General features: G+C 43.3%; 1 protein-coding gene and 1 long non-coding RNA gene across 9 annotated transcripts; one reads left to right on the forward strand and one right to left on the reverse strand.

Moving 5' to 3' along the window:
* Positions 1-669: 669 nt before the first annotated feature.
* LOC127076398 (uncharacterized) lies at positions 670-1,627 on the reverse strand. The gene is made up of 2 exons (XR_007786811.1): positions 1,478-1,627; positions 670-1,371 (listed from the first exon to the last, which is right to left on the reverse strand). It is a non-coding gene; the product is annotated as an uncharacterized LOC127076398 (long non-coding RNA).
* A 17-nt stretch (positions 1,628-1,644) lies between these two features.
* On the forward strand, positions 1,645-23,720 carry LOC127076396 (uncharacterized). Of its 8 annotated transcripts, none has more exons than XR_007786810.1 (4): positions 1,645-1,793; positions 3,161-3,226; positions 4,787-18,093; positions 19,460-20,639. XR_007786810.1 is itself a non-coding variant. In XM_051018039.1 (4 exons), the coding sequence occupies exon 4, from the start codon at positions 21,304-21,306 to the stop codon at positions 23,578-23,580; it is 2,277 nt and encodes a 758-aa protein (XP_050873996.1). In that variant the 5' UTR covers positions 1,645-1,793; positions 3,161-3,226; positions 19,460-19,525; positions 21,086-21,303; the 3' UTR covers positions 23,581-23,720. The 8 variants fall into 8 exon arrangements, 7 of the variants coding, with proteins under 7 accessions (XP_050873996.1, XP_050873993.1, XP_050873995.1 ...); XM_051018039.1 differs by lacking the exon at positions 4,787-18,093 and adding an exon at positions 21,086-23,720 and having other exon boundaries at positions 19,460-19,525; XM_051018036.1 differs by lacking the exon at positions 4,787-18,093 and having other exon boundaries at positions 19,460-23,720.
* The last annotated feature ends 10 nt before the right edge of the window (positions 23,721-23,730 follow it).

A 23,730-nucleotide genomic window follows, 5' to 3' on the forward strand; every position in this document is an offset into this window, starting at 1 on the left:
GTGATCATTTTGGAGTGGTTTGGCCAAAGATTGGTTGATCAAAGCTCAACAGTCAAGCTGAATTTTATCTGAAACCCTAGAAAGCCAACTGTAAGTCAACTGAGGGCTAGGAAGTGGAGAGATGGTTTGAGACGCTTCCTTCATGTCCCAAAGAAGGTCATTTGTCATTACAAACACTTGTCTGGAAGAAGAAATCATTTCGTTCTTTTCTCGAATTAATCTTGGAAAGTCCAGTTGGGTTGGATGATCCTGGTTGATTACTGAAGAGTTGATTTGGTTGTGGAAATTTAATCGTGGTCGCATTAAGCCCATTCATTTCTTTTTGTTAAGCCCATAATTTTAGCCCATTAACCATTTTCCAAATAATTCCATTTTATTATCCAAATCATAATCCATAATCCATTTAGTTTGATTTTAACACAATCCAATTTAACCATGATCCATTTTTATATCCATTTAACCATTTGATTGTTTTAACCAATTATCCAACTTTTTGAATCCATAAACCACATAAACCAAAATCTTATCCAATTTGATTTTTCCAATCCAATTTCATTTCATTGATTAATATCCCCAATTTATCCAATTTTAATCCAAGTTCATTAATCCTTTTGTATCCATTTGGTTAACCCATATCCATTTTTTTTATCTCACAAAATCCAATTAATCCACATTAAACAGTTATCCATTTAAATAATCCTAACCCCTTTATCTAACACACCGTGTCCGATTCACCATCTCTTTTATCTTTTTTTAATAAAACAAAAAGAACCGAATGTGCAGCAGAGGCAAGCTACAGTGGGAAAAGCGTGAAAACAAGTGTGAGCCACGGAAGCTGCAACTTAAACAAGCCAAATTGAAACGCAAGTCACGGCAGTCCAAAACGGCAACGCAATTTGAAGTTGCAGCATACACCAACTGAAGCAAAGCGAAATAAAAAATGCAGCAAAATGGAAGAGCATCATGAGTACTCTGCAACAAACCAATTTCGCCCTACAACCTGCATAATAACCAATCCATAACAGAAAAATCAATATCATCACCCTATAAAATCAATCTTCTTCTCATCTTCCAGCTTCTTCTTCTTCAACCTCATCGTATCTCTAACCAAACTTCCAGAACTCCCTCTTCCTCCACTTTCTTCTCCAATCCTCATCGCATCTCTAACAAACCTTCAACCAACTCTTCAATGGAATCACTACTGAGTTTCAGTTCCCTCGCCATCACCCTGTAACAATCACACACAAAACCTGCAAAAAGAGTCTCTTCGATCTCTTTCTTCAACTCTCTCGACACCCTTTCACAATCTCACTAATCACCACCCCAATTTCTTCACTCTCTACATCATCTAACGAACTTCACTACCCACACCTGGCCAACAGAATCCATCGACACGAGAAGAGCATAAGAGGAAAATCGAAAAGAAGTAGAAGAAGAAAAATAAGGCGAAGAAAGAGGGAAGACACCAAGAGAATACCTGAGACGAACTTCCATTAACATCGTCGTTGCGCCGGTCGTCTTTGCCGGCGAATTCATTGGTTGTTTCTTGCTGGACCTTGATTCCGTCCTCAATCCATGGTGTCCCTTGCTTCAGTGAATCTTCTCGAATCCAACAATCGTACCGCGCCTTCCACGATTACAAGTCAAGATACGTAAGCGCCACGATTCAAAGTACCAGGGAACGGCGAGGAAGATTGGAGTAGAAGAAGAATAGGAGAGTAGATAAGCGATTGTTTTGTACCGCATCAGTATCCAAACGCCGTCCGCCGCGTGCGTCACCGTCGACAACGAAGGTATGTGAAACTCCACCGATTTGACTCGCGTTGATTACCATTGTGCAAATATGGATCCAGTGAATGATTCTCCCAAACTTGCAAGCTCGATTACCTCCGTATGAGGACCGGATTTGGGAATATTCAATCTAGGGTTCGTGAGAACTTTTGCTTCGGTTTGCATTTTCGAATAGAGATTAGGTTGGATCAACAGTGGATTTGGATTAAGGGAATCGCAGTGAGTTTGGCCGTGTGGAGGTCGTGTTTGTAGGAGTTCCGCTGCCGTCGGTGAAGAACTCCGGCGCGGCAGAACGGGGATGGAACCTAGGTTCGTGGTGAAACGGAGTCGTGGTGGTTGAAAACGTGTTGCTACTTATCCATTAAGCACTTTTCTTTTCTTTTTCTTTTTTTTTGTTTCGGTTGTTTGTTTCCTTCAGCCTGTTGCTGGATTTGTGCGGTAGTGTATAAGTGATATCAATTAGATTACAGTGTAGTTGATAGGTGTGGTCTAGTTAATTAGGATATAGTTAATTAAGGTGTGGTTTAGGGATTAGAAGATAGTTTAGATATTTTAGGAGTAACTCTAGAATTTAGTTCATAATTTTTAGATGGTGTTTTTACATAATTTGTAGAATGTTATTTGTGTGTTAATTTTGGATATTGGTTCTGAATATCTTTATGATTAGTTTAGAATTATGATAATTAGAAATGTTAGAATAATTAGATAGTTTAGAATTAATTGGAAATGTTATTAGAATTAATTGATATTAGGAGTAGTTTAGGTAATTAGAATAATTAGATAATTAGAAATAATTCTAGGATTAGTCTAAATAGATTTTTAGAAATTAATTAGCAATATTAAGTTTAGATTTTTAAATAATTAGAAATACTAGATTAGTTTAAGATTTAATTGCTTTAATTAGAACTTACATAGAATAGAAATTTAATTCAATATTAATCCATGACTGGTGAAATGACGATTCTACCCCTAGGCTTAGAAATAATTCAATCTTGCATGCTCCCTTAATTTTAGGACATGTTATTACTTGAGTAAATGAATTTCATGTGGAGTTTGAGCTTCCGTTTTGGATTTTTGTTCCTCTTTGACCCTAGTCTTGTACTAGTGGTTTGTGCTCTCACATTTGAGTTTTGTTTCAGGTTAAAAGCACATGTGCTTATGCTTGATGATGCTTATCCAATTGGAGTTGGCTTGTTGATTGTTTAGGACTAACTTTGGTTTTGTTTTGTAGGTTTTGAAACTTGAGTTTGTGCCTTATGGCTTGCATTTTTTGTGCACTGATAATTGTTATCTGTTTGTGTTATGGACTTGTAATTGTCTGTTGGCTTTTTGTTTGAGCTGAGTACTGATCATATTGGATTGATTTCAGGTACCTTAGTTGCTATAGTTCCCTTGTGAACTTGATTGTGCTTTGCTTGCTAGCTTGAGCACTGAGGTATATTGATCTCTTCTCCATGTAGTCTGGAAGACCTGGCTTGTTACCTGGCCAGGCACCTGTCTGAAGTCCTCCTTAAGAGGCAATGTTTGTGTTTGTTTACCTTTGTCCTTATACATATTCAAAGACCTCCTAAGTGAAGAGGCATTGGCAGATACCAGGGATGTGCAATCCATCCCCTGCTATTCTGTGTGTCATCTGCTTTGCTCACACTACTGTGTTGATGCATTGCAGATACTAGCCCAAGATCATTGTACATTGTGTCAGTCATATGTGTAGGAGGGTTCCCACCTTCTGAACCCACACATTCTTGTCTTAAGCTCTCCCAGTCCAGGGATAAGAGCTGTGAAGTCTCATCTTCACTCACCTTTCATCAGCTTCACCCTAACTCTCAATGTTAGGGTTAAGAGCTAACATTACCCTGTTACAGTGGTTTGTTTGTTGAGGTTGATATGACCCCTCGACTAAAACCTAACCTTGATTGAGCCCATTGATTGCATATAGTGTGTGCTATTTGTGCTTGTGTGTTTGCTTTAGCTTGCTTCCTGTGCAAGTTAGGTTTAGTTTGGCTTGCTTCCTGTGCAAGTCATGTTTAGGATAGCTTGCTCCCTGTGCAAGTTAGCTAGAAACCTTAACTTAGGGATGATTTTGCATGATAACATCTAGGCTCGAGTCGTAGTCTCCCTAGTTGTGTCTCCCTCTGTTATCTGGTTAGGCTAGTCCTGTGTCCCTCCGTAGGGGAACTACGTCGCCCTGATTCTCATACCAGATGAGGTACGTAGGCAGGAGATGAGCTGATCTCTCCGGGCGCCCTTTTTGTTTTGTCTTTGTGTGTGTTAGGAGATGGATGTAAGCCCAGCGATTGGCATTCCGTATCCTCTTGTTGTGTGCTTGGAATCCGGTATAAGTCCATCCAGTGGCATCTGGTTTCCAATGTGGGTGCGTTTTGGTTCGGAAGCCGATGTAAGTCCAGCGATTGGCATTCGGGTTCCATGTTTGCCCTTGCCTGTGTGGTTTCGTGTGCGTGTTAGCCGAGCTATGAATGCTCTGATTCTCCTTCGTCCAAGGAGATACGTATGCATAGGATGCGACATCCTAGCGAGCATGTTTTCCCCCAGTTCGAACTACTTTGACTCTGATGTCTATGCTTGATAGACTAAGTAGGCCCAGGATGCGATATCCTGCCGAGTCAGTCTTGTTTGTTTTCTTGTGTCTCTTTCAGCCTGTGTAGATGATTGTTTATGAGCAATGTTTTAGCAACCATATTCCTTCCTTTTGTGCGTGGATCCCGTCGAGTACGACGGATGCGTAGGGGTGCTAATACCTTCCCTTCGCATAACCGACTCCCGATCCCATTCTCTTTGGTCGCGAGACCATGTATTTTCCAGGTTTACTTCGAGCGTTTCCTTTCCCTCTTTTGGGATAAATAACGCACGGTGGCGGCTCTGTTGTTTCGTTTTCCCGCCGGTTTTTCGCGTAATGCGACACATAGCATAACATAACATTGCATAACAGGTATTCTAAAAGATCAATGTTCTCATGGTCTTCCATTGCAAACAGAAAAATAGCCCTCGAACAAACTGTCAAAGATCTCCAGGCTCAAAATGCTCAATTCCAGGAGATGATCCTGAGCTTATCCAAGGGACAGGAGGAGTTGAAGGCTCTCTTGCTCGAGCAGAAGAAAGACAAGAATCCTGTGAGTTACATCAACCCAGGAAGAAGGCTTCAAAGAATATGCTCAAAAATGGAGAGATTTGGCTGGCAGAGTCAAACCCCTTATGACTGATCGAGAATTAGTGGACATGTTCATAAGTACACTGACTGGCCCATTCTACAGCCATCTACTGGGAAGTTCTTCATCGGGTTTCACTGAACTTATATTGACAGGTGAACGTGTTGAAAGTGGTATTCAAAGTGGAAAGATACAGACGGCTACCTCTGCAAGCACCAAAAGGTCCTATCAGGCTAGGAACGAATCAAATGCTGTGTACAGTCAAAGGGGTCGTAGCAAGAAGAATCGTGACCATACCATTGGAGCAGTTACGATTGCAGCACCGCCATCTCAAAACTTTCAGCACAGACAAGACAGGCCAAGAAGGAAGTTTACCAAGATCAATATGACTTTAGCACAGGCACTGCAGGGTATGCTGAAAGCGAAGTTGATTACCCTCATAGATCCTCCTACGAATCCCAACACTACTTCTCCTCGTTATAATCCTAATGCCAGGTGTGCATATCACTCCGATAGCCCCGGGCATGATACAAACGATTGTTGGTCATTGAAGAATAAGATTCAGGATATGATCGACGCGGGAGAAATTGAATTTGATCCTCCAGAGACTCCTAATGTCATCACTGCACCTATGCCTAACCATGACAAGACTGTTAATGCTGTGGATGACAATTCTCACATTTCTAATGTAGCTGACTTAGCATCTCCACTCCTGACCATCAAGAAGAAGTTATTGCAAACTGGTTTATTTCCAGGTTGTGCTGAAAATTGTGATCTCTGTATACTCCGACCAAATGATTGTTTGAAGTTGAGAAATGGTATTCAACGGCTGATGGACGAGCGTACAATTCTCTTTGAAAAGATTCCTAAGGTGGAAAGCTCTATTAAAGAAATATCTGTGATCGCTAGGTCCAAAGTTCCAGTGAAGATTACCGCTACTAGAGTGCCGGTGAAGATTACTGTTGAGCCCAAGGTAGCTCCCCTAATCATTACCGCACCTGGCCCAGTACCGTATTCCTCAAGCAAAGCCATTCCTTGGAATTATGGAGGTGATGTTTACATCCATGGCGTGAAGCAAGATGATAATCCTGCTAATCCTAATGACGTTGACATTGTTGGGACTAGTAGAATTACTCGAAGTGGAAGGGTCTTTTCTCCAGAAATCTCACCTCCCATCCCGGAACCGCGAGGAAAGGAACCAGTCAACCCTTCTCAGTCAGAGACACCGGTCGAAGTTACTACCAAAGATGTTGCCAAACAAGAAATGGAAGAAGTGCTGAAAATCATCCGCAAGAGTGATTTTGATGTGGTAGAACAGTTGGGGCATACCCCGTCTAAGATCTCGATGTTATCCTTGTTGTTATCTTCTGAATCTCACGCCAATGCCTTGATAAAATTCTTGAAGACTGCTCATGTACCTCAGGAAACATCTGTCGATCAGTTCGAAAATTATGTTGCTCACTTGGCAGTCGACAATGGCCTAGGCTTTTCCGATGCTGACCTGAAACCAGCAGGAAAGAATCACAATAAAGCTCTGCATATCTCCATTGAGTGTAAAGGAATCACCTTGTCTCATGTGCTGATCGATAATGGCTCTTCTTTGAATGTGCTACCGAAAGTTGTGCTCGATAAACTGGACTGTAAAGGCATTGAATTGAAACCTAGTGACGCTGTGGTGCGTGCTTACGATGGTGCAAAGAGCGTTGTCCACGGTGAAGTGGTCCTCCCTATCAAGATAGGACCTCAAGTCTTCAACACTATCTTTCACATAATGAACATTCGTCCTGCCTATTCCTGCTTGCTGGGACGCCCTTGGATTCATGGGGCAAGTGATGTAGCTTCGTCTCTCCATCAAAAGCTGAGGTATCCAATAGAGGGTAAGATCGTCACTGTGTGTGGGGAAGAAGAGTATATTGTCAGTAGTGTGCATACCTTTAGATATGTCGAGATGGATGGTGAATTCTTTGAGACTCCGTCTCAGTCATTTGAAGTAGTTCCTCCGACTAATCCTGTCCTTAAGCCAACTTCCTGTGTGCCCAAGGTTGTTCGTGCTCCTCCTACTATGATTTCTCTGAAAGATGCTCAAGCCGTGGTTGAAGATGGTGGTCGTACTGGCTGGGGTCAACTGATCAATGTACCGTACAAGTCTGATAGATTTGGCCTGGGATTTAGCTCTGAGAAGGTAGTCAAGGATCAGATTAATGCTATAGAAGATGCTGACAGCGATTGCGACCTGGATAGCTGGATCTTGCCTGTGTGGTTTCGTGTGCGTGTTAGCCGAGCTACGAATGCTCTGATTCTCCTTCGTCCAAGGAGATACGTATGCATAGGATGCGACATCCTAGCGAGCATGTTTTCCCCCAGTCCGAACTACTTTGACTCTGATGTCTATGCTTGATAGACTAAGTAGGCCCAGGATGCGATATCCTGCCGAGTCAGTCTTGTTTGTTTTCTTGTGTCTCTTTCAGCCTGTGTAGATGATTGTTTATGAGCAGTGTTTTAGCAACCATATTCCTTCCTTTTGTGCGTGGATCCCGTCGAGTACGACGGATGCGTAGGGGTGCTAATACATTCCCTTCGCATAACCGACTCCCGATCCCATTCTCTTTGGTCGCGAGACCATGTCTTTTCCAGGTTTACTTCGAGCGTTTCCTTTCCCTCTTTTGGGATAAATAACGCACGGTGGCGGCTCTGTTGTTTCGTTTTCCCGCCGGTTTTTCGCGTAATGCGACAGCTGGCGACTCTGCTGGGGATTCTAGAGAAGTTGACCTCTTGCTGGTCCATCTTCCCTAAGCGAGTCTCTCCTAGCGTTCTCTAGGTTAGGGTTTTGGTTGCTTTGTGCTATTATTTATTGCATCCATTTGTATATATGTGCATTTATCGTTTGCATTTATTGTTTGCATTAATGTTTGCATTCATTCATATTCATCTGCTGGTTGTGCTGTGTCTCTCTGTTTGGGGTGGGAGTTACTCAAGGTAAAAGGCCCAATACCCAGACTATGAGTGAAATCTAGGTACCCTAGGAATAGAGTGATTCATGGGAAGCGAGTGGTATGCGCCACTTAGCGGAACATTGATATCACGAGCAGTTCAGACCCTGGTGGGATATTATCGTTACATACTTCGGGTGTGTATATGATGATATTCTGCGAAAGGTTATTTATGCTGCGTTTCTCTCGACCTTACCCTGGCCTAGATGACACCCGTGAGTGGGGAGGGAATGATCATTACAGGTACAGTTGCTGATTTGTTGGTGACTTGTTGGTGACTCTTAGTACTGATGGTGACTGTGAATTGTGGACATTTATTTCTAGGACGCCAGAGTTCTGTCCGTGGTTTATCAGCGGATTCCGTTTATTTCGGAGCCCCGGGTTGAGTTGGGAGTACTTGTTCAGAGGATCCGGTTGTCGTCCGTTCAGTGGATGTTCCTGTGATGATATTGATGTAATCTCCGGTTCCGTTTATTTCGGAACTCCCCAAGTTGGATTTATGGTGACCTAGTCCTTCAGATAACTGTGATTGGTTCAGAGACTTAATGGGTCTACAGATGACTTGGTGGCACGGTGGCCTGCATTCATGCATTTGCATCATATCATTTCACATTCATCTGCATTCAACTCATGTCTGTCCGTGTTCAGGGTCCATTACTTTTTAATTGAGACTAAGGGTGAGAGACATCCAGATGTCAGAATGTTGTTGATAAAATTTTATCTGTCTCGATGAAACCGGAATCAAAGGACAGAATATTCCTAGTATGGACAGACATCGCATGTGCGAGTCATACTAACCCATTTGCTATTTTGTAGGTTTCAGTGTTCAACCGGGGCGCATAGCTCGTCTGTTCAGATAATTTGCTGGGGTCAGCAAATCCAAGCTGATGGATCTTCCCAACGCCGACATCCTTGAACTAAAAGAGATGATGAGGGACTTGTTCAGTGTTGTGCAAGGGCTTGCCTTGGGGCAGAAAGCCATGTCTGAGAGATTGGAAAAGATTGAGAAGTGGCTGATAGTGGAGAAAGTTCAGGGGAAGGCTCCGTCCTCCGAAGTGAACAAACCTTCTGGTACTATAGCAAAGAAACCCTCCGACAGTGGTCCATTCAAGAAGGAGGTTGAGCCAGTTGGTGTGCCAGCAAAGAAAGAACGTAGTAAAGATTGTTATCACCCTTATGCTGCCACTGTAACCACTCCTGTCAGTAATCCACCTGCTCAACAGCAACAACTGCCACCTCAACAGAAGGCACCGAGAGCTAAGAGCCAGGTGAAGAAGAAGAAGGAGGATCGTCAGTTTGAGGAGCCACCCGTGACTTATACCCTTCTGTTCAAGAGGTTGAGGGATCTGGGATTAGTTCGGCCGAGGATTTTGATTCCTATAGAACAGCAGCGGAGGCCTGCAAACTATGATGAGAGTGCCAAGTGCGAGTTTCACTCTGGGGCACCCGGACACAACATTGAGGGTTGTAGAGCTTTTAAGCATATCGTCCAAGATATGGTGGACTCCAAGACTATCAGCTTGGCACAGATAATGAATGAGGATGTCAACCCCGTACCCAGGCAGGGTCCCGTAAAGGTAAAGATGGTGAAAAAGAACAAGAGAGGAATGGAAGTGGCTGAGGAGAATCAGTTAAAGGTTCCAATGTCTGTGGTCCCAAAATCTCTGATGCAGGATGGAGCTTTCCCTGTTGTTGATATTTGTTGTGCGACCGTCACCACAGAAGGGTGTGTATTGATGAAAGACACGACCCAGAAGATGAAGAAAGTAGAAATGGACGATGTAAGATGTAGAGCACCCAGTCTGGCAGTTGAAACCATCCAGGTGGAGAATGCTCTTGTTGCTGAGAAAGAGAAGAAGCTGTCCATTTCTTCTTATAAACAAGCTCTGGAAGTGGTGAAGAACAAAGAGGCCCAAGGCTGGGGAAGGATCATTGACATAGTGGTAAAAGCAGACATGTTTGGGGTCGGTTATCAGCCAGATCAAGAGTCGTCTAGACCAAACAGAGGATGTCGTCCACTGTACCCCTTTGTCAGTGCAGGAATGCTGGATCCTGATCATGCTTGTTCAGTGAGTGAAGAGATCGACTGTGACCGCGAGCTCGAGTTGTGGATAAAGTCTTGCGTACCAGGAAACTGGAAGGTCTCCAAAAGCATTACTGTCACTCATCCGGAAGTGTAGTATTTCTGGTTTTTAATTTTGTTTGCACGAAAGCCATACGTTTTGCCCGAAACGTAATGGTCCATTGTAAGAGCCACCTCATGTGTTTCATTTTGCAACATTTTGCATCAGTAATAAATGGATGTTTTTGTAGTTAAAAGCGGTGTTCCCTGTTTTTCATTTAATTTTGCAGTTTTAAAAAACAAATAAATGGCAATGTTTTTCGTTCTATTTCCTTTTGAATTTGTCTCGGTCCAACCTCAAAAGTGATTACCCTTCTGATCTCATCGATAACAATTTGGTTACATCTCTGTATGACTTCGACAATCCGATCTATCATGCCAAAGAAGAAGGCGAAGAAGATTGTGATCTGCTGGAATTAGCTAGGTTGTTGAAACAAGAGGAGAAGGTGATTCAACCGCATGAGGAGTGTTCAGAATTGTTGCTCCAAGCACCGTCGAGGTCAGAAAGTGAATATTGAGGCTGCTTCAGAGGCAAGTCAAGAACAGGATGGTAGCCCTGTTGAAAGAGCAGGTTGATATGTGTGCCTGGTTGTATCTAGATACACCAAGGTAGGATACCAATGTTGTGGGTGCACAAGCTACCATGGAGAGAAGACTGTCCTCCAGTGAAGCGGAAACCGGTGCTGAAGGATGAGAATGTGTACGGACCACCAAGATGCGAGCAGAGCTAATCTGAAAGATGAATTCCTGGTACGTTACAACGAGGTATCGGTTGATTATATAGCTCGGGTCTCAGTGTTTATCTTCATGGATGGCTTCTCGGCCAAGACCAAATTGGATTGCTGCCAGATGATATGAAGTAAACCATGTCCATCACACAAGGGGCACCTTCTGGTTATAAGGTGATGTCGTTCAGTATCGAGAAGGCCGGTGCCAAGTATCACAGGTCTAGGGCGACTTTGTTTCATGATATGATTCATCGTGAAAGCGAATGCCATGTTGATGACATGATGGCAAAGTCCCAAGCAGAACAGGGGCATCCGGTAGACCGGGGCAAGTTGTTTGACCGGTTGAGATAACTCATACTGTTGAGTCCGAATCAGTGCAGTTATGGAGTGCTGTCCATCAAGCTACCGAGGCTTGTTGGGAGCAGATAAGAGGAATCGAGGTTGATCCTGCAAAAAAAAAAAAAAAAAACACTTGGACCGAAAACGAATAAAAAAAAGAAAGAGGTCAAACGGTCAGGTAGGATGATGATTGCCAAAGGGCGCGAAAAAAAAAAGATAAAGGAACCTCTGATTTTGATGCTTCCCATGGGGATGATTGTTAATCAGGTATTTGACAGCCCTCGAGGGGTCTATGAGGTGTGTATTGGGTCAGCATGACTAGTCGTGTCGAAAAGAGCACGCAATTTACCTAAGCAAAAAGATTATCGACTGTGAAACAATACACTCACTGTTCGAAAAAACTTGATGTACTTTGGCATAGGCTGCTCGCCGACTGAGACAGTGCATGCTGATTCATATCACTTTGTGGATGTCCAAAATGGATCTGATCAAGTATGTGCTTGATAAGCTAGTATTGACCGGACGGGTTGCGAGAGGGCAAAGGAGGTTGATGGGACATGGTGTTCAAAGTACCTCCTAGAAAGCAATCAAGAGGAGGGTATTGTATGGTTATCTCGCCCAACAACCCACTGATGATTGTCAACCAAGGAAGTCTGAGGTCCCTAATGAGGACATCTCGAGGTACTCAAATCGAAAGATTGAGAGTGACCGATCCCGGAGGAGGGGTCTGACCCTGAATCCGAACGGATTCTGATGTCTGATGGGGAGAGTTTAAAGTGAATGAGCTAGTGCTTACCCGATAACATTTGAACGCACCAATGGTGGTGGCTGAGTACAAAGTTGGTATCCTGAGTGTCGTACTTCGGTACGTGCATCTACTGGGGCAACGCCTTCCTCATTCAGTATGGGATGGAAGTGATATTGCCTGCTGGAGGCTAGATCTCATTGTGGAGAGTCCGGATGGATGAGGAGTTAGCAAAGGGCGAGTGGATGAGGACTCGGTATAACGCGTTGAGCCTGACTGAGGCAGAGGACTGACAGTTACTTGTCATGGGGCAGTGGTACCCAGTAAATGAAGCGTGTTGTTAACCGAGAAGTGTGACCTCGTGGGTAGCATGGAAGAGATGTGGTGTTGAAAAGGGTCCTTCCTCCTCAAGACGATCGTGGGGCAGGTGGATAAACAGTTATGAATATCCATTCGTGGTCAGTTTTCCCAGACCAGACCTTGTTGTTGACGGTCAGTTTTCCCAGACCAGACCTTGTTGTTGACGACCACGGATGATGAGGATTTTCCATTCCCTGTGAATGCGGACGCAGTTAAAAAAATACTTCGTGAAAGAGACCCGCTGGACAAAAAAGAATAAAAGAGTCCATGCAAAAAAGGGCATCCCGGCGAACCAAAGAAAAAAGAGAGAGGTTCGGGCAAAAATTAGGGATATAAAATGAAAAGAATTTGTACACCTGGCAAGTTGAAAACCCCGCAAGGGCGACTTGGGCAAAAAAGGGTATCCCGGTGGACTGAAACCCGAAAGGGCGGTCCAGGCAAAAGAGGGATTGAACGAACAACTGCGTCCAGCATGATCGTTTGAAACATTGGAAGATACATTTGGATAATCTCCGACAGAGATCGATCGGAAGCGTCTTGTTCAGCAAACAGAAAGTGCAGAAAGTCTTGAGGACATATGAGGTGTGACCGAGTTGGAACCCGATGAGATCACGGTTTCACATTGCCATTAGGATAGATTTTTCCTTTTTGTATGCAATCACCTCTTTCCAGGGTTTGCTTCCTGTGCGTCGCTCAGTTTTGAGCCACCTTTTGTTTCAGTCAATAAAGTGTGTGTTCAGTCAAATAAATTTTGTTTTTGTGTCATTACCGTTTTGATTACGAAAACATCCGTTATTTTGATAAGAATATTTGCATTTTTGAAACATAGAGATCCCTTTCGATGCATGCTTATGAGATTGAAATCTGGAAATCTTATTCGAAAGTTTGAGTGACCTAAGTGTTGAAATATTGGAACGCCTGGGGTACGCTTTTATCTGACGATCTCTTGTGCAGGTACTGTTAGATATCTTCATTCACTTGCCGGTGGTAATATGAACCCTTTTGACAAGAGATCCCTGCAGAACCTGATCAGGGGCAAGGGATAGATGAACGGTGAAAAGACGATGAAGGATTACGACGACGATCCTGGAAGGATAATCAAGAAGACTCTTCAAAGTCTGATGATTGGAAAGTATGTGTGAATCCCAGGAGTTCGATCTCCGTGGAGTACGAAGGAGTTGGGAATACAAGATGATGGAGCAGAAAAGTCCAGATGAGTCTGGGAGATTATTAAAAGTGGAAAGTCGACACTGTGGGTGGATGTTGAATACCAGTGTTCGAACAAGTCGACCGGCATCCCATGTCAAACGAGCCGTATCTCTCCAGTGGGTTGAGAGTGTGATCTCCCCGACAGATCCGAGATCGGTGTCTCCTCAGCGAGCCTGAAGGTTGTCACGTCCCCCAGTGGGAGTGTCAGGGGCAGAATGTTTCTCAGGGTGGAGGACGTTTCCCCAGCCCAAACCAGTTTGAGAGCTGTCAGAGCTATGTTCCCCTGCAGAGATGTCTGTGGATAGTACCTTCTTTCCCCAGCAGATCTAAGGATTTCCTATCCCCAGCAGGCTTGTGTTGCAGATTCCCCCAGTGGGTGTATTCCCCAGCGAATATTTCCCCAGTTGAGGTTCCCCGCTGAGTGCCTGGCAGATGTTATCCCCAACGTGGACGTGAGCGCTCATCCTCGACAGAGTTGTGGATGTTTCTCCCCCAGCACAGGGTCTGGTATGGTGGTTTCCCACACCAGAGTTTTGCTCTTCCTCAGCAGAGAGGTGTGTTATCCCCAGCAGGGTGGATTTCCCTAGCAGATCTCCTGAGTAGAGATTGGTGTTGTTTTTTCCTCAGCAAATTCCCCGAGTGGAGCGGGTTTAAAGAAATATTTCTCCAACAGAGTTCATCCTACTTGTGGGTTGGACAAGTTTTCGTAGCAGATTGATATTTGCATCCCTAGCTGAGTTTATCCTACATGTGGATTGGATGGGTCGTCCCCAGCGGAGTAGCAGTTATTCCTCATAAGCAAGGTTTATCCTGTCTAAGGGTTGGTTGAGTCTTCCCCAGCGAGGTCGCTTTATCATTCCCCAACAAGAGTCTCCTCGCAGAGCATTTCTTCAGGCAGAGTCTCCCCACAGAGTTGGAGTATCTGATCGCTCGGCTCCCCAGCCAGTTTTGCATTGTTGCATGTAGTAATCATTGCATCCTCAAAATGCGTAGCATTTCCATTTTATATGGAGCATTACGCCACAGGAAAATTCAAACATATGCATTCATGTGTTCGAAACCCATCAGACCGTATCCCCGGCAGAAGCGGATCTTTGTTCAACCTGTACGGCACGTTTGCTACAGTTGCTCCAGTCAACATTTGGTGGTGACAATCCCCACAGAGGTTTATTTCCTCATCCGTTGGTGAAAGGAAAGCCTGTTTCTCCCCGGTGAGACCCCCTGCAAGTGTTCAGCCTTGCCCTGTCATCTTGCAGATGTCAGTATCCTGTCGACACCCGTGTGTGTTATTTTTCTTTGGTATCGGTAAACACCATCTTTCGGTGATTTCCCAGTCATGCGTAAGTGTCTGGTTTTCTTTGGTGTCGGTAAACACCATCTTTCGGTGCTTTCCCAGTCATGCGTAAGTGTCTGGTCTTCTTTTGATGTCTGTAAACATCATCTTTCGATGTTCGTAACGTCGTCCTCCTTCCCGAGTGAAGTATCCTCCTCTCCGTTGGTGTCGATAAACGTCGAGTTTTTCCCGATCATTCGTCGATGATTTGGTTGTGTTCATTATCCCCAGAAGAATCCTCCTCTCCGTTGGTGTCGATAAACGTCGAGTTTTTCCTATTCGTCCTATGACGTCTAGTTGTACCCTTCCCCATGCGGATTTACCTCTCCGTTGGTTTCGATAAACGTCGAGTTTTTCTCATTCGTCCGTTGACGTCTGATTGTATACCCCATTCCCAGTCATTCATTAATGTCTGGTCGATTCCCAGCCAGAATTCCCCGTAGAGTCGTCGTTGAACGTCCTATTTGGTTTCCGGTTGAGTCTCCCTTTCGTCCGTTGACGTCTGGTCGAGTTTTTCTGGTCGTCCCCAGTTGATTCTCCTTCTCCGTTGGTGTCGATAAACATCGAGTTTTTCCTATTCGTCCTATGACGTCTAGTTGTACCCTTCCCCAGTTGGTTACCTCTCCGTTGGTTTTGGTAAACGTCGAGTTTTTCCTGGTCGTCCCCAGTTGGTTACCTCTCCGTTGGTTTCGATAAACGTCGAGTTTTTCCTGGTCGTCCCCAGTTGGTTACCTCTCCGTTGGTTTCGATAAACGTCGAGTTTTTCCTGGTCGTCCCCAGTTGGTTACCTCTCCGTTGGTTTCGATAAACGTCGAGTTTTTCCTGGTCGTCCCCAGTTGGTTACCTCTCCGTTGGTTTCGATAAACGTCGAGTTTTTCCTGGTCGTCCCCCAGTTGAGTTACCTCTTCGTTGGTTTCGGTAAACGTTGAGTTTTTCCCATTTCGTCCGTTGACGTATGGTTGTATCTCTTCCAATCATTCATTAATGTCCGGTTACCTCTCCGTTGGTTCCGATAAACGTTGAGTTTTTCCTAGTTGTCTGTTGGCATCTAGTTGTGATTTCTATTCCCATTCATCGTCGTTGTGATGTCTGGATGTGGCCGTATCCTTTGAGAAGAAAAAACCAAAAAAAATACCCAGTAATAAATATCAGATCCCAGTGGACGTTTCCATTGGTGAATCCCAGCAGTGTGCAAATTCTACGGTTCTTGGTATTCAATCCCTGTTTACCCTGAAAGTCTGACAGCCGTTGCTCTCATCCGTTCGGGTTCCCAGTTGATTGAATAGGGGCAGCTGTAGCACCTCAAATTTGCACCTACCTTGTGTACATACATTTTCATATTAGGTCATTAACATAACATAGTCCACTGCATAGCATTGCATTGTCTTTTGCCCAAGTGCAAGTCATCGGACAAAACTAGGTCAAGATGATCAGGAGAATCAGTCAATCAAGCAAGCAAGTGCATTTCCTATTGAAGCAAAGCCCTAGGGTTGGTTTATCAAGTTCATATGATTATGTGATCATTTTGGAGTGGTTTGGCCAAAGATTGGTTGATCAAAGCTCAACAGTCAAGCTGAATTTTATCTGAAACCCTAGAAAGCCAACTGTAAGTCAACTGAGGGCTAGGAAGTGGAGAGATGGTTTGAGACGCTTCCTTCATGTCCCAAAGAAGGTCATTTGTCATTACAAACACTTGTCTGGAAGAAGAAATCATTTCGTTCTTTTCTCGAATTAATCTTGGAAAGTCCAGTTGGGTTGGATGATCCTGGTTGATTACTGAAGAGTTGATTTGGTTGTGGAAATTTAATCGTGGTCGCATTAAGCCCATTCATTTCTTTTTGTTAAGCCCATAATTTTAGCCCATTAACCATTTTCCAAATAATTCCATTTTATTATCCAAATCATAATCCATAATCCATTTAGTTTGATTTTAACACAATCCAATTTAACCATGATCCATTTTTATATCCATTTAACCATTTGATTGTTTTAACCAATTATCCAACTTTTTGAATCCATAAACCACATAAACCAAAATCTTATCCAATTTGATTTTTCCAATCCAATTTCATTTCATTGATTAATATCCCCAATTTATCCAATTTTAATCCAAGTTCATTAATCCTTTTGTATCCATTTGGTTAACCCATATCCATTTTTTTTATCTCACAAAATCCAATTAATCCACATTAAATAGTTATCCATTTAAACAATCCTAACCCCTTTATCTAACACACCGTGTCCGATTCACCATCTCTTTTATCTTTTTTTAATAAAACAAAAAGAACCGAATGTGCAGCAGAGGCAAGCTACAGTGGGAAAAGCGTGAAAACAAGTGTGAGCCACGGAAGCTGCAACTTAAACAAGCCAAATTGAAACGCAAGTCACGGCAGTCCAAAACGGCAACGCAATTTGAAGTTGCAGCATACACCAACTGAAGCAAAGCGAAATAAAAAATGCAGCAAAATGGAAGAGCATCATGAGTACTCTGCAACAAACCAATTTCGCCCTACAACCTGCATAATAACCAATCCATAACAGAAAAATCAATATCATCACCCTATAAAATCAATCTTCTTCTCATCTTCCAGCTTCTTCTTCTTCAACCTCATCGTATCTCTAACCAAACTTCCAGAACTCCCTCTTCCTCCACTTTCTTCTCCAATCCTCATCGCATCTCTAACAAACCTTCAACCAACTCTTCAATGGAATCACTACTGAGTTTCAGTTCCCTCGCCATCACCCTGTAACAATCACACACAAAACCTGCAAAAAGAGTCTCTTCGATCTCTTTCTTCAACTCTCTCGACACCCTTTCACAATCTCACTAATCACCACCCCAATTTCTTCACTCTCTACATCATCTAACGAACTTCACTACCCACACCTGGCCAACAGAATCCATCAACACGAGAAGAGCATAAGAGGAAAATCGAAAAGAAGTAGAAGAAGAAAAATAAGGCGAAGAAAGAGGGAAGACACCAAGAGAATACCTGAGACGAACTTCCATTAACATCGTCGTTGCGCCGGTCGTCTTTGCCGGCGAATTCATTGGTTGTTTCTTGCTGGACCTTGATTCCGTCCTCAATCCATGGTGTCCCTTGCTTCAGTGAATCTTCTCGAATCCAACAATCGAACCGCGCCTTCCACGATTACAAGTCAAGATACGTAAGCGCCACGATTCAAAGTACCAGGGAACGGCGAGGAAGATTGGAGTAGAAGAAGAATAGGAGAGTAGATAAGCGATTGTTTTGTACCGCATCAGTATCCAAACGCCGTCCGCCGCGTGCGTCACCGTCGACAACGAAGGTATGTGAAACTCCACCGATTTGACTCGCGTTGATTACCATTGTGCAAATATGGATCCAGTGAATGATTCTCCCAAACTTGCAAGCTCGATTACCTCCGTATGAGGACCGGATTTGGGAATATTCAATCTAGGGTTCGTGAGAACTTTTGCTTCGGTTTGCATTTTCGAATAGAGATTAGGTTGGATCAACAGTGGATTTGGATTAAGGGAATCGCAGTGAGTTTGGCCGTGTGGAGGTCGTGTTTGTAGGAGTTCCGCTGCCGTCGGTGAAGAACTCCGGCGCGGCAGAACGGGGATGGAACCTAGGTTCGTGGTGAAACGGAGTCGTGGTGGTTGAAAACGTGTTGCTACTTATCCATTAAGCACTTTTCTTTTCTTTTTCTTTTTTTTGTTTCGGTTGTTTGTTTCCTTCAGCCTGTTGCTGGATTTGTGCGGTAGTGTATAAGTGATATCAATTAGATTACAGTGTAGTTGATAGGTGTGGTCTAGTTAATTAGGATATAGTTAATTAAGGTGTGGTTTAGGGATTAGAAGATAGTTTAGATATTTTAGGAGTAACTCTAGAATTTAGTTCATAATTTTTAGATGGTGTTTTTACATAATTTGTAGAATGTTATTTGTGTGTTAATTTTGGATATTGGTTCTGAATATCTTTATGATTAGTTTAGAATTATGATAATTAGAAATGTTAGAATAATTAGATAGTTTAGAATTAATTGGAAATGTTATTAGAATTAATTGATATTAGGAGTAGTTTAGGTAATTAGAATAATTAGATAATTAGAAATAATTCTAGGATTAGTCTAAATAGATTTTTAGAAATTAATTAGCAATATTAAGTTTAGATTTTTAAATAATTAGAAATACTAGATTAGTTTAAGATTTAATTGCTTTAATTAGAACTTACATAGAATAGAAATTTAATTCAATATTAATCCATGACTGGTGAAATGACGATTCTACCCCTAGGCTTAGAAATAATTCAATCTTGCATGCTCCCTTAATTTTAGGACATGTTATTACTTGAGTAAATGAATTTCATGTGGAGTTTGAGCTTCCGTTTTGGATTTTTGTTCCTCTTTGACCCTAGTCTTGTACTAGTGGTTTGTGCTCTCACATTTGAGTTTTGTTTCAGGTTAAAAGCACATGTGCTTATGCTTGATGATGCTTATCCAATTGGAGTTGGCTTGTTGATTGTTTAGGACTAACTTTGGTTTTGTTTTGTAGGTTTTGAAACTTGAGTTTGTTCCTTATGGCTTGCATTTTTTGTGCACTGATAATTGTTATCTGTTTGTGTTATGGACTTGTAATTGTCTGTTGGCTTTTTGTTTGAGCTGAGTACTGATCATATTGGATTGATTTCAGGTACCTTAGTTGCTATAGTTCCCTTGTGAACTTGATTGTGCTTTGCTTGCTAGCTTGAGCACTGAGGTATATTGATCTCTTCTCCATGTAGTCTGGAAGACCTGGCTTGTTACCTGGCCAGGCACCTGTCTGAAGTCCTCCTTAAGAGGCAATGTTTGTGTTTGTTTACCTTTGTCCTTGTACATATTCAAAGACCTCCTAAGTGAAGAGGCATTGGCAGATACCAGGGATGTGCAATCCATCCTCTGCTATTCTGTGTGTCATCTGCTTTGCTCACACTACTGTGTTGATGCATTGCAGATACTAGCCCAAGATCATTGTACATTGTGTCAGTCATATGTGTAGGAGGGTTCCCACCTTCTGAACCCACACATTCTTGTCTTAAGCTCTCCCAGGCCAGGGATAAGAGCTGTGAAGTCTCATCTTCACTCACCTTTCATCAGCTTCACCCTAACTCTCAATGTTAGGGTTAAGAGCTAACATTACCCTGTTACAGTGGTTTGTTTGTTGAGGTTGATATGACCCCTCGACTAAAACCTAACCTTGATTGAGCCCATTGATTGCATATAGTGTGTGCTATTTGTGCTTGTGTGTTTGCTTTAGCTTGCTTCCTGTGCAAGTTAGGTTTAGTTTGGCTTGCTTCCTGTGCAAGTCATGTTTAGGATAGCTTGCTCCCTGTGCAAGTTAGCTAGAAACCTTAACTTAGGGACGATTTTGCATGATAACATCTAGGCTCGAGTCGTAGTCTCCCTAGTTGTGTCTCCCTCTGTTATCTGGTTAGGCTAGTCCTGTGTCCCTCCGTAGGGGAACTACGTCGCCCTGATCCTCATACCAGATGAGGTACGTAGGCAGGAGATGAGCTGATCTCTCCGGGCGCCCTTTTTGTTTTGTCTTTGTGTGTGTTAGGAGATGGATGTAAGCCCAGCGATTGGCATTCCGTATCCTCTTGTTGTGTGCTTGGAATCCGGTATAAGTCCATCCAGTGGCATCTGGTTTCCAATGTGGGTGCGTTTTGGTTCGGAAGCCGATGTAAGTCCAGCGATTGGCATTCGGGTTCCATGTTTGCCCTTGCCTGTGTGGTTTCGTGTGCGTGTTAGCCGAGCTACGAATGCTCTGATTCTCCTTCGTCCAAGGAGATACGTATGCATAGGATGCGACATCCTAGCGAGCATGTTTTCCCCCAGTTCGAACTACTTTGACTCTGATGTCTATGCTTGATAGACTAAGTAGGCCCAGGATGCGATATCCTGCCGAGTCAGTCTTGTTTGTTTTCTTGTGTCTCTTTCAGCCTGTGTAGATGATTGTTTATGAGCAGTGTTTTAGCAACCATATTCCTTCCTTTTGTGCGTGGATCCCGTCGAGTACGACGGATGCGTAGGGGTGCTAATACCTTCCCTTCGCATAACCGACTCCCGATCCCATTCTCTTTGGTCGCGAGACCATGTCTTTTCCAGGTTTACTTCGAGCGTTTCCTTTCCCTCTTTTGGGATAAATAACGCACGGTGGCGGCTCTGTTGTTTCGTTTTCCCGCCGGTTTTTCGCGTAATGCGACACATAGCATAACATAACATTGCATAACAGGTATTCTAAAAGATCAATGTTCTCATGGTCTTCCATTGCAAACAGAAAAATAGCCCTCGAACAAACTGTCAAAGATCTCCAGGCTCAAAATGCTCAATTCCAGAAGATGATCCTGAGCTTATCCAAGGGACAGGAGGAGTTGAAGGCTCTCTTGCTCGAGCAGAAGAAAGACAAGAATCTTGTGAGTTACATCAACCCAGGAAGAAGGCTTCAAAGAATATGCTCAAAAATGGAGAGATTTGGCTGGCAGAGTCAAACCCCCTATGACTGATCGAGAATTAGTGGACATGTTCATAAGTACACTGACTGGCCCATTCTACCGCCATCTACTGGGAAGTTCTTCATCGGGTTTCACTGAACTTATATTGACAGGTGAACGTGTTGAAAGTGGTATTCAAAGTGGAAAGATACAGACGGCTACCTCTGCAAGCACCAAAAGGTCCTATCAGGCTAGGAACGAATCAAATGTTGTGTACAGTCAAAGGGGTCGTAGCAAGAAGAATCGTGACCATACCATTGGAGCAGTTACGATTGCAGCACCGCCATCTCAAAACTTTCAGCACAGACAAGACAGGCCAAGAAGGAAGTTTACCAAGATCAATATGACTTTAGCACAGGCACTGCAGGGTATGCTGAAAGCGAAGTTGATTACCCTCATAGATCCTCCTACGAATCCCAACACTACTTCTCCTCGTTATAATCCTAATGCCAGGTGTGCATATCACTCCGATAGCCCCGGGCATGATACAAACGATTGTTGGTCATTGAAGAATAAGATTCAGGATATGATCGACGCGGGAGAAATTGAATTTGATCCTCCAGAGACTCCTAATGTCATCACTGCACCTATGCCTAACCATGACAAGACTGTTAATGCTGTGGATGACAATTCTCACATTTCTAATGTAGCTGACTTAGCATCTCCACTCCTGACCATCAAGAAGAAGTTATTGCAAACTGGTTTATTTCCAGGTTGTGCTGAAAATTGTGATCTCTGTATACTCCGACCAAATGATTGTTTGAAGTTGAGAAATGGTATTCAACGGCTGATGGACGAGCGTACAATTCTCTTTGAAAAGATTCCTAAGGTGGAAAGCTCTATTGAAGAAATATTTGTGATCGCTAGGTCCAAAGTTCCAGTGAAGATTACCGCTACTAGAGTGCCGGTGAAGATTACTGTTGAGCCCAAGGTAGCTCCCCTAATCATTACCGCACCTGGCCCAGTACCGTATTCCTCAAGCAAAGCCATTCCTTGGAATTATGGAGGTGATGTTTACATCCATGGCGTGAAGCAAGATGATAATCCTGCTAATCCTAATGACGTTGACATTGTTGGGACTAGTAGAATTACTCGAAGTGGAAGGGTCTTTTCTCCAGAAATCTCACCTCCCATCCCGGAACCGCGAGGAAAGGAACCAGTCAACCCTTCTCAGTCAGAGACACCGGTCGAAGTTACTACCAAAGATGTTGCCAAACAAGAAATGGAAGAAGTGCTGAAAATCATCCGCAAGAGTGATTTTGATGTGGTAGAACAGTTGGGGCATACCCCGTCTAAGATCTCGATGTTATCCTTGTTGTTATCTTCTGAATCTCACGCCAATGCCTTGATAAAATTCTTGAAGACTGCTCATGTACCTCAGGAAACATCTGTCGATCAGTTCGAAAATTATGTTGCTCACTTGGCAGTCGACAATGGCCTAGGCTTTTCCGATGCTGACCTGAAACCAGCAGGAAAGAATCACAATAAAGCTCTGCATATCTCCATTGAGTGTAAAGGAATCACCTTGTCTCATGTGCTGATCGATAATGGCTCTTCTTTGAATGTGCTACCGAAAGTTGTGCTCGATAAACTGGACTGTAAAGGCATTGAACTGAAACCTAGTGACTCTGTGGTGCGTGCTTACGATGGTGCAAAGAGCGTTGTCCACGGTGAAGTGGTCCTCCCTATCAAGATAGGACCTCAAGTCTTCAACACTATCTTTCACATAATGAACATTCGTCCTGCCTATTCCTGCTTGCTGGGACGCCCTTGGATTCATGGGGCAAGTGATGTAGCTTCGTCTCTCCATCAAAAGCTGAGGTATCCAATAGAGGGTAAGATCGTCACTGTGTGTGGGGAAGAAGAGTATATTGTCAGTAGTGTGCATACCTTCAGATATGTCGAGATGGATGGTGAATTCTTTGAGACTCCGTCTCAGTCATTTGAAGTAGTTCCTCCGACTAATCCTGTCCTTAAGCCAACTTCCTGTGTGCCCAAGGTTGTTCGTGCTCCTCCTACTATGATTTCTCTGAAAGATGCTCAAGCCGTGGTTGAAGATGGTGGTCGTACTGGCTGGGGTCAACTGATCAATGTACCGTACAAGTCTGATAGATTTGGCCTGGGATTTAGCTCTGAGAAGGTAGTCAAGGATCAGATTAATGCTATAGAAGATGCTGACAGCGATTGCGACCTGGATAGCTGGATCTTCCCAACAATTGGTGACGGACTCAATAATTGGAAGGCTGAAGACACTATCCCGATTTCCTTTAGTCAGGAGTAATTGTTATTGTCTATTTTAGTGTTGCAATTTTTTTTTAATGTTTACAATTGAACTTCTTAAAGCATTGTGTCTATGCCCGGGGCACAATAGCTAATTTGTTAAGGGTTTGTCATTTCATAAGCATATTTACATTCAATAAATCAATGGACT

The sequence above is a fragment of the Lathyrus oleraceus genome, chromosome 4 (genome assembly GCF_024323335.1).
Source record: "Lathyrus oleraceus cultivar Zhongwan6 chromosome 4, CAAS_Psat_ZW6_1.0, whole genome shotgun sequence".
In the NCBI taxonomy this organism is placed as follows: domain Eukaryota; kingdom Viridiplantae; phylum Streptophyta; class Magnoliopsida; order Fabales; family Fabaceae; genus Lathyrus; species Lathyrus oleraceus.

Bases quoted from the DNA above. Each gene is read 5' to 3' on its own strand.
- LOC127076396 (XM_051018034.1), top strand. From the start codon at position 5,005: ATGACTGATCGAGAATTAGTGGACATGTTCATAAGTACACTGACTGGC.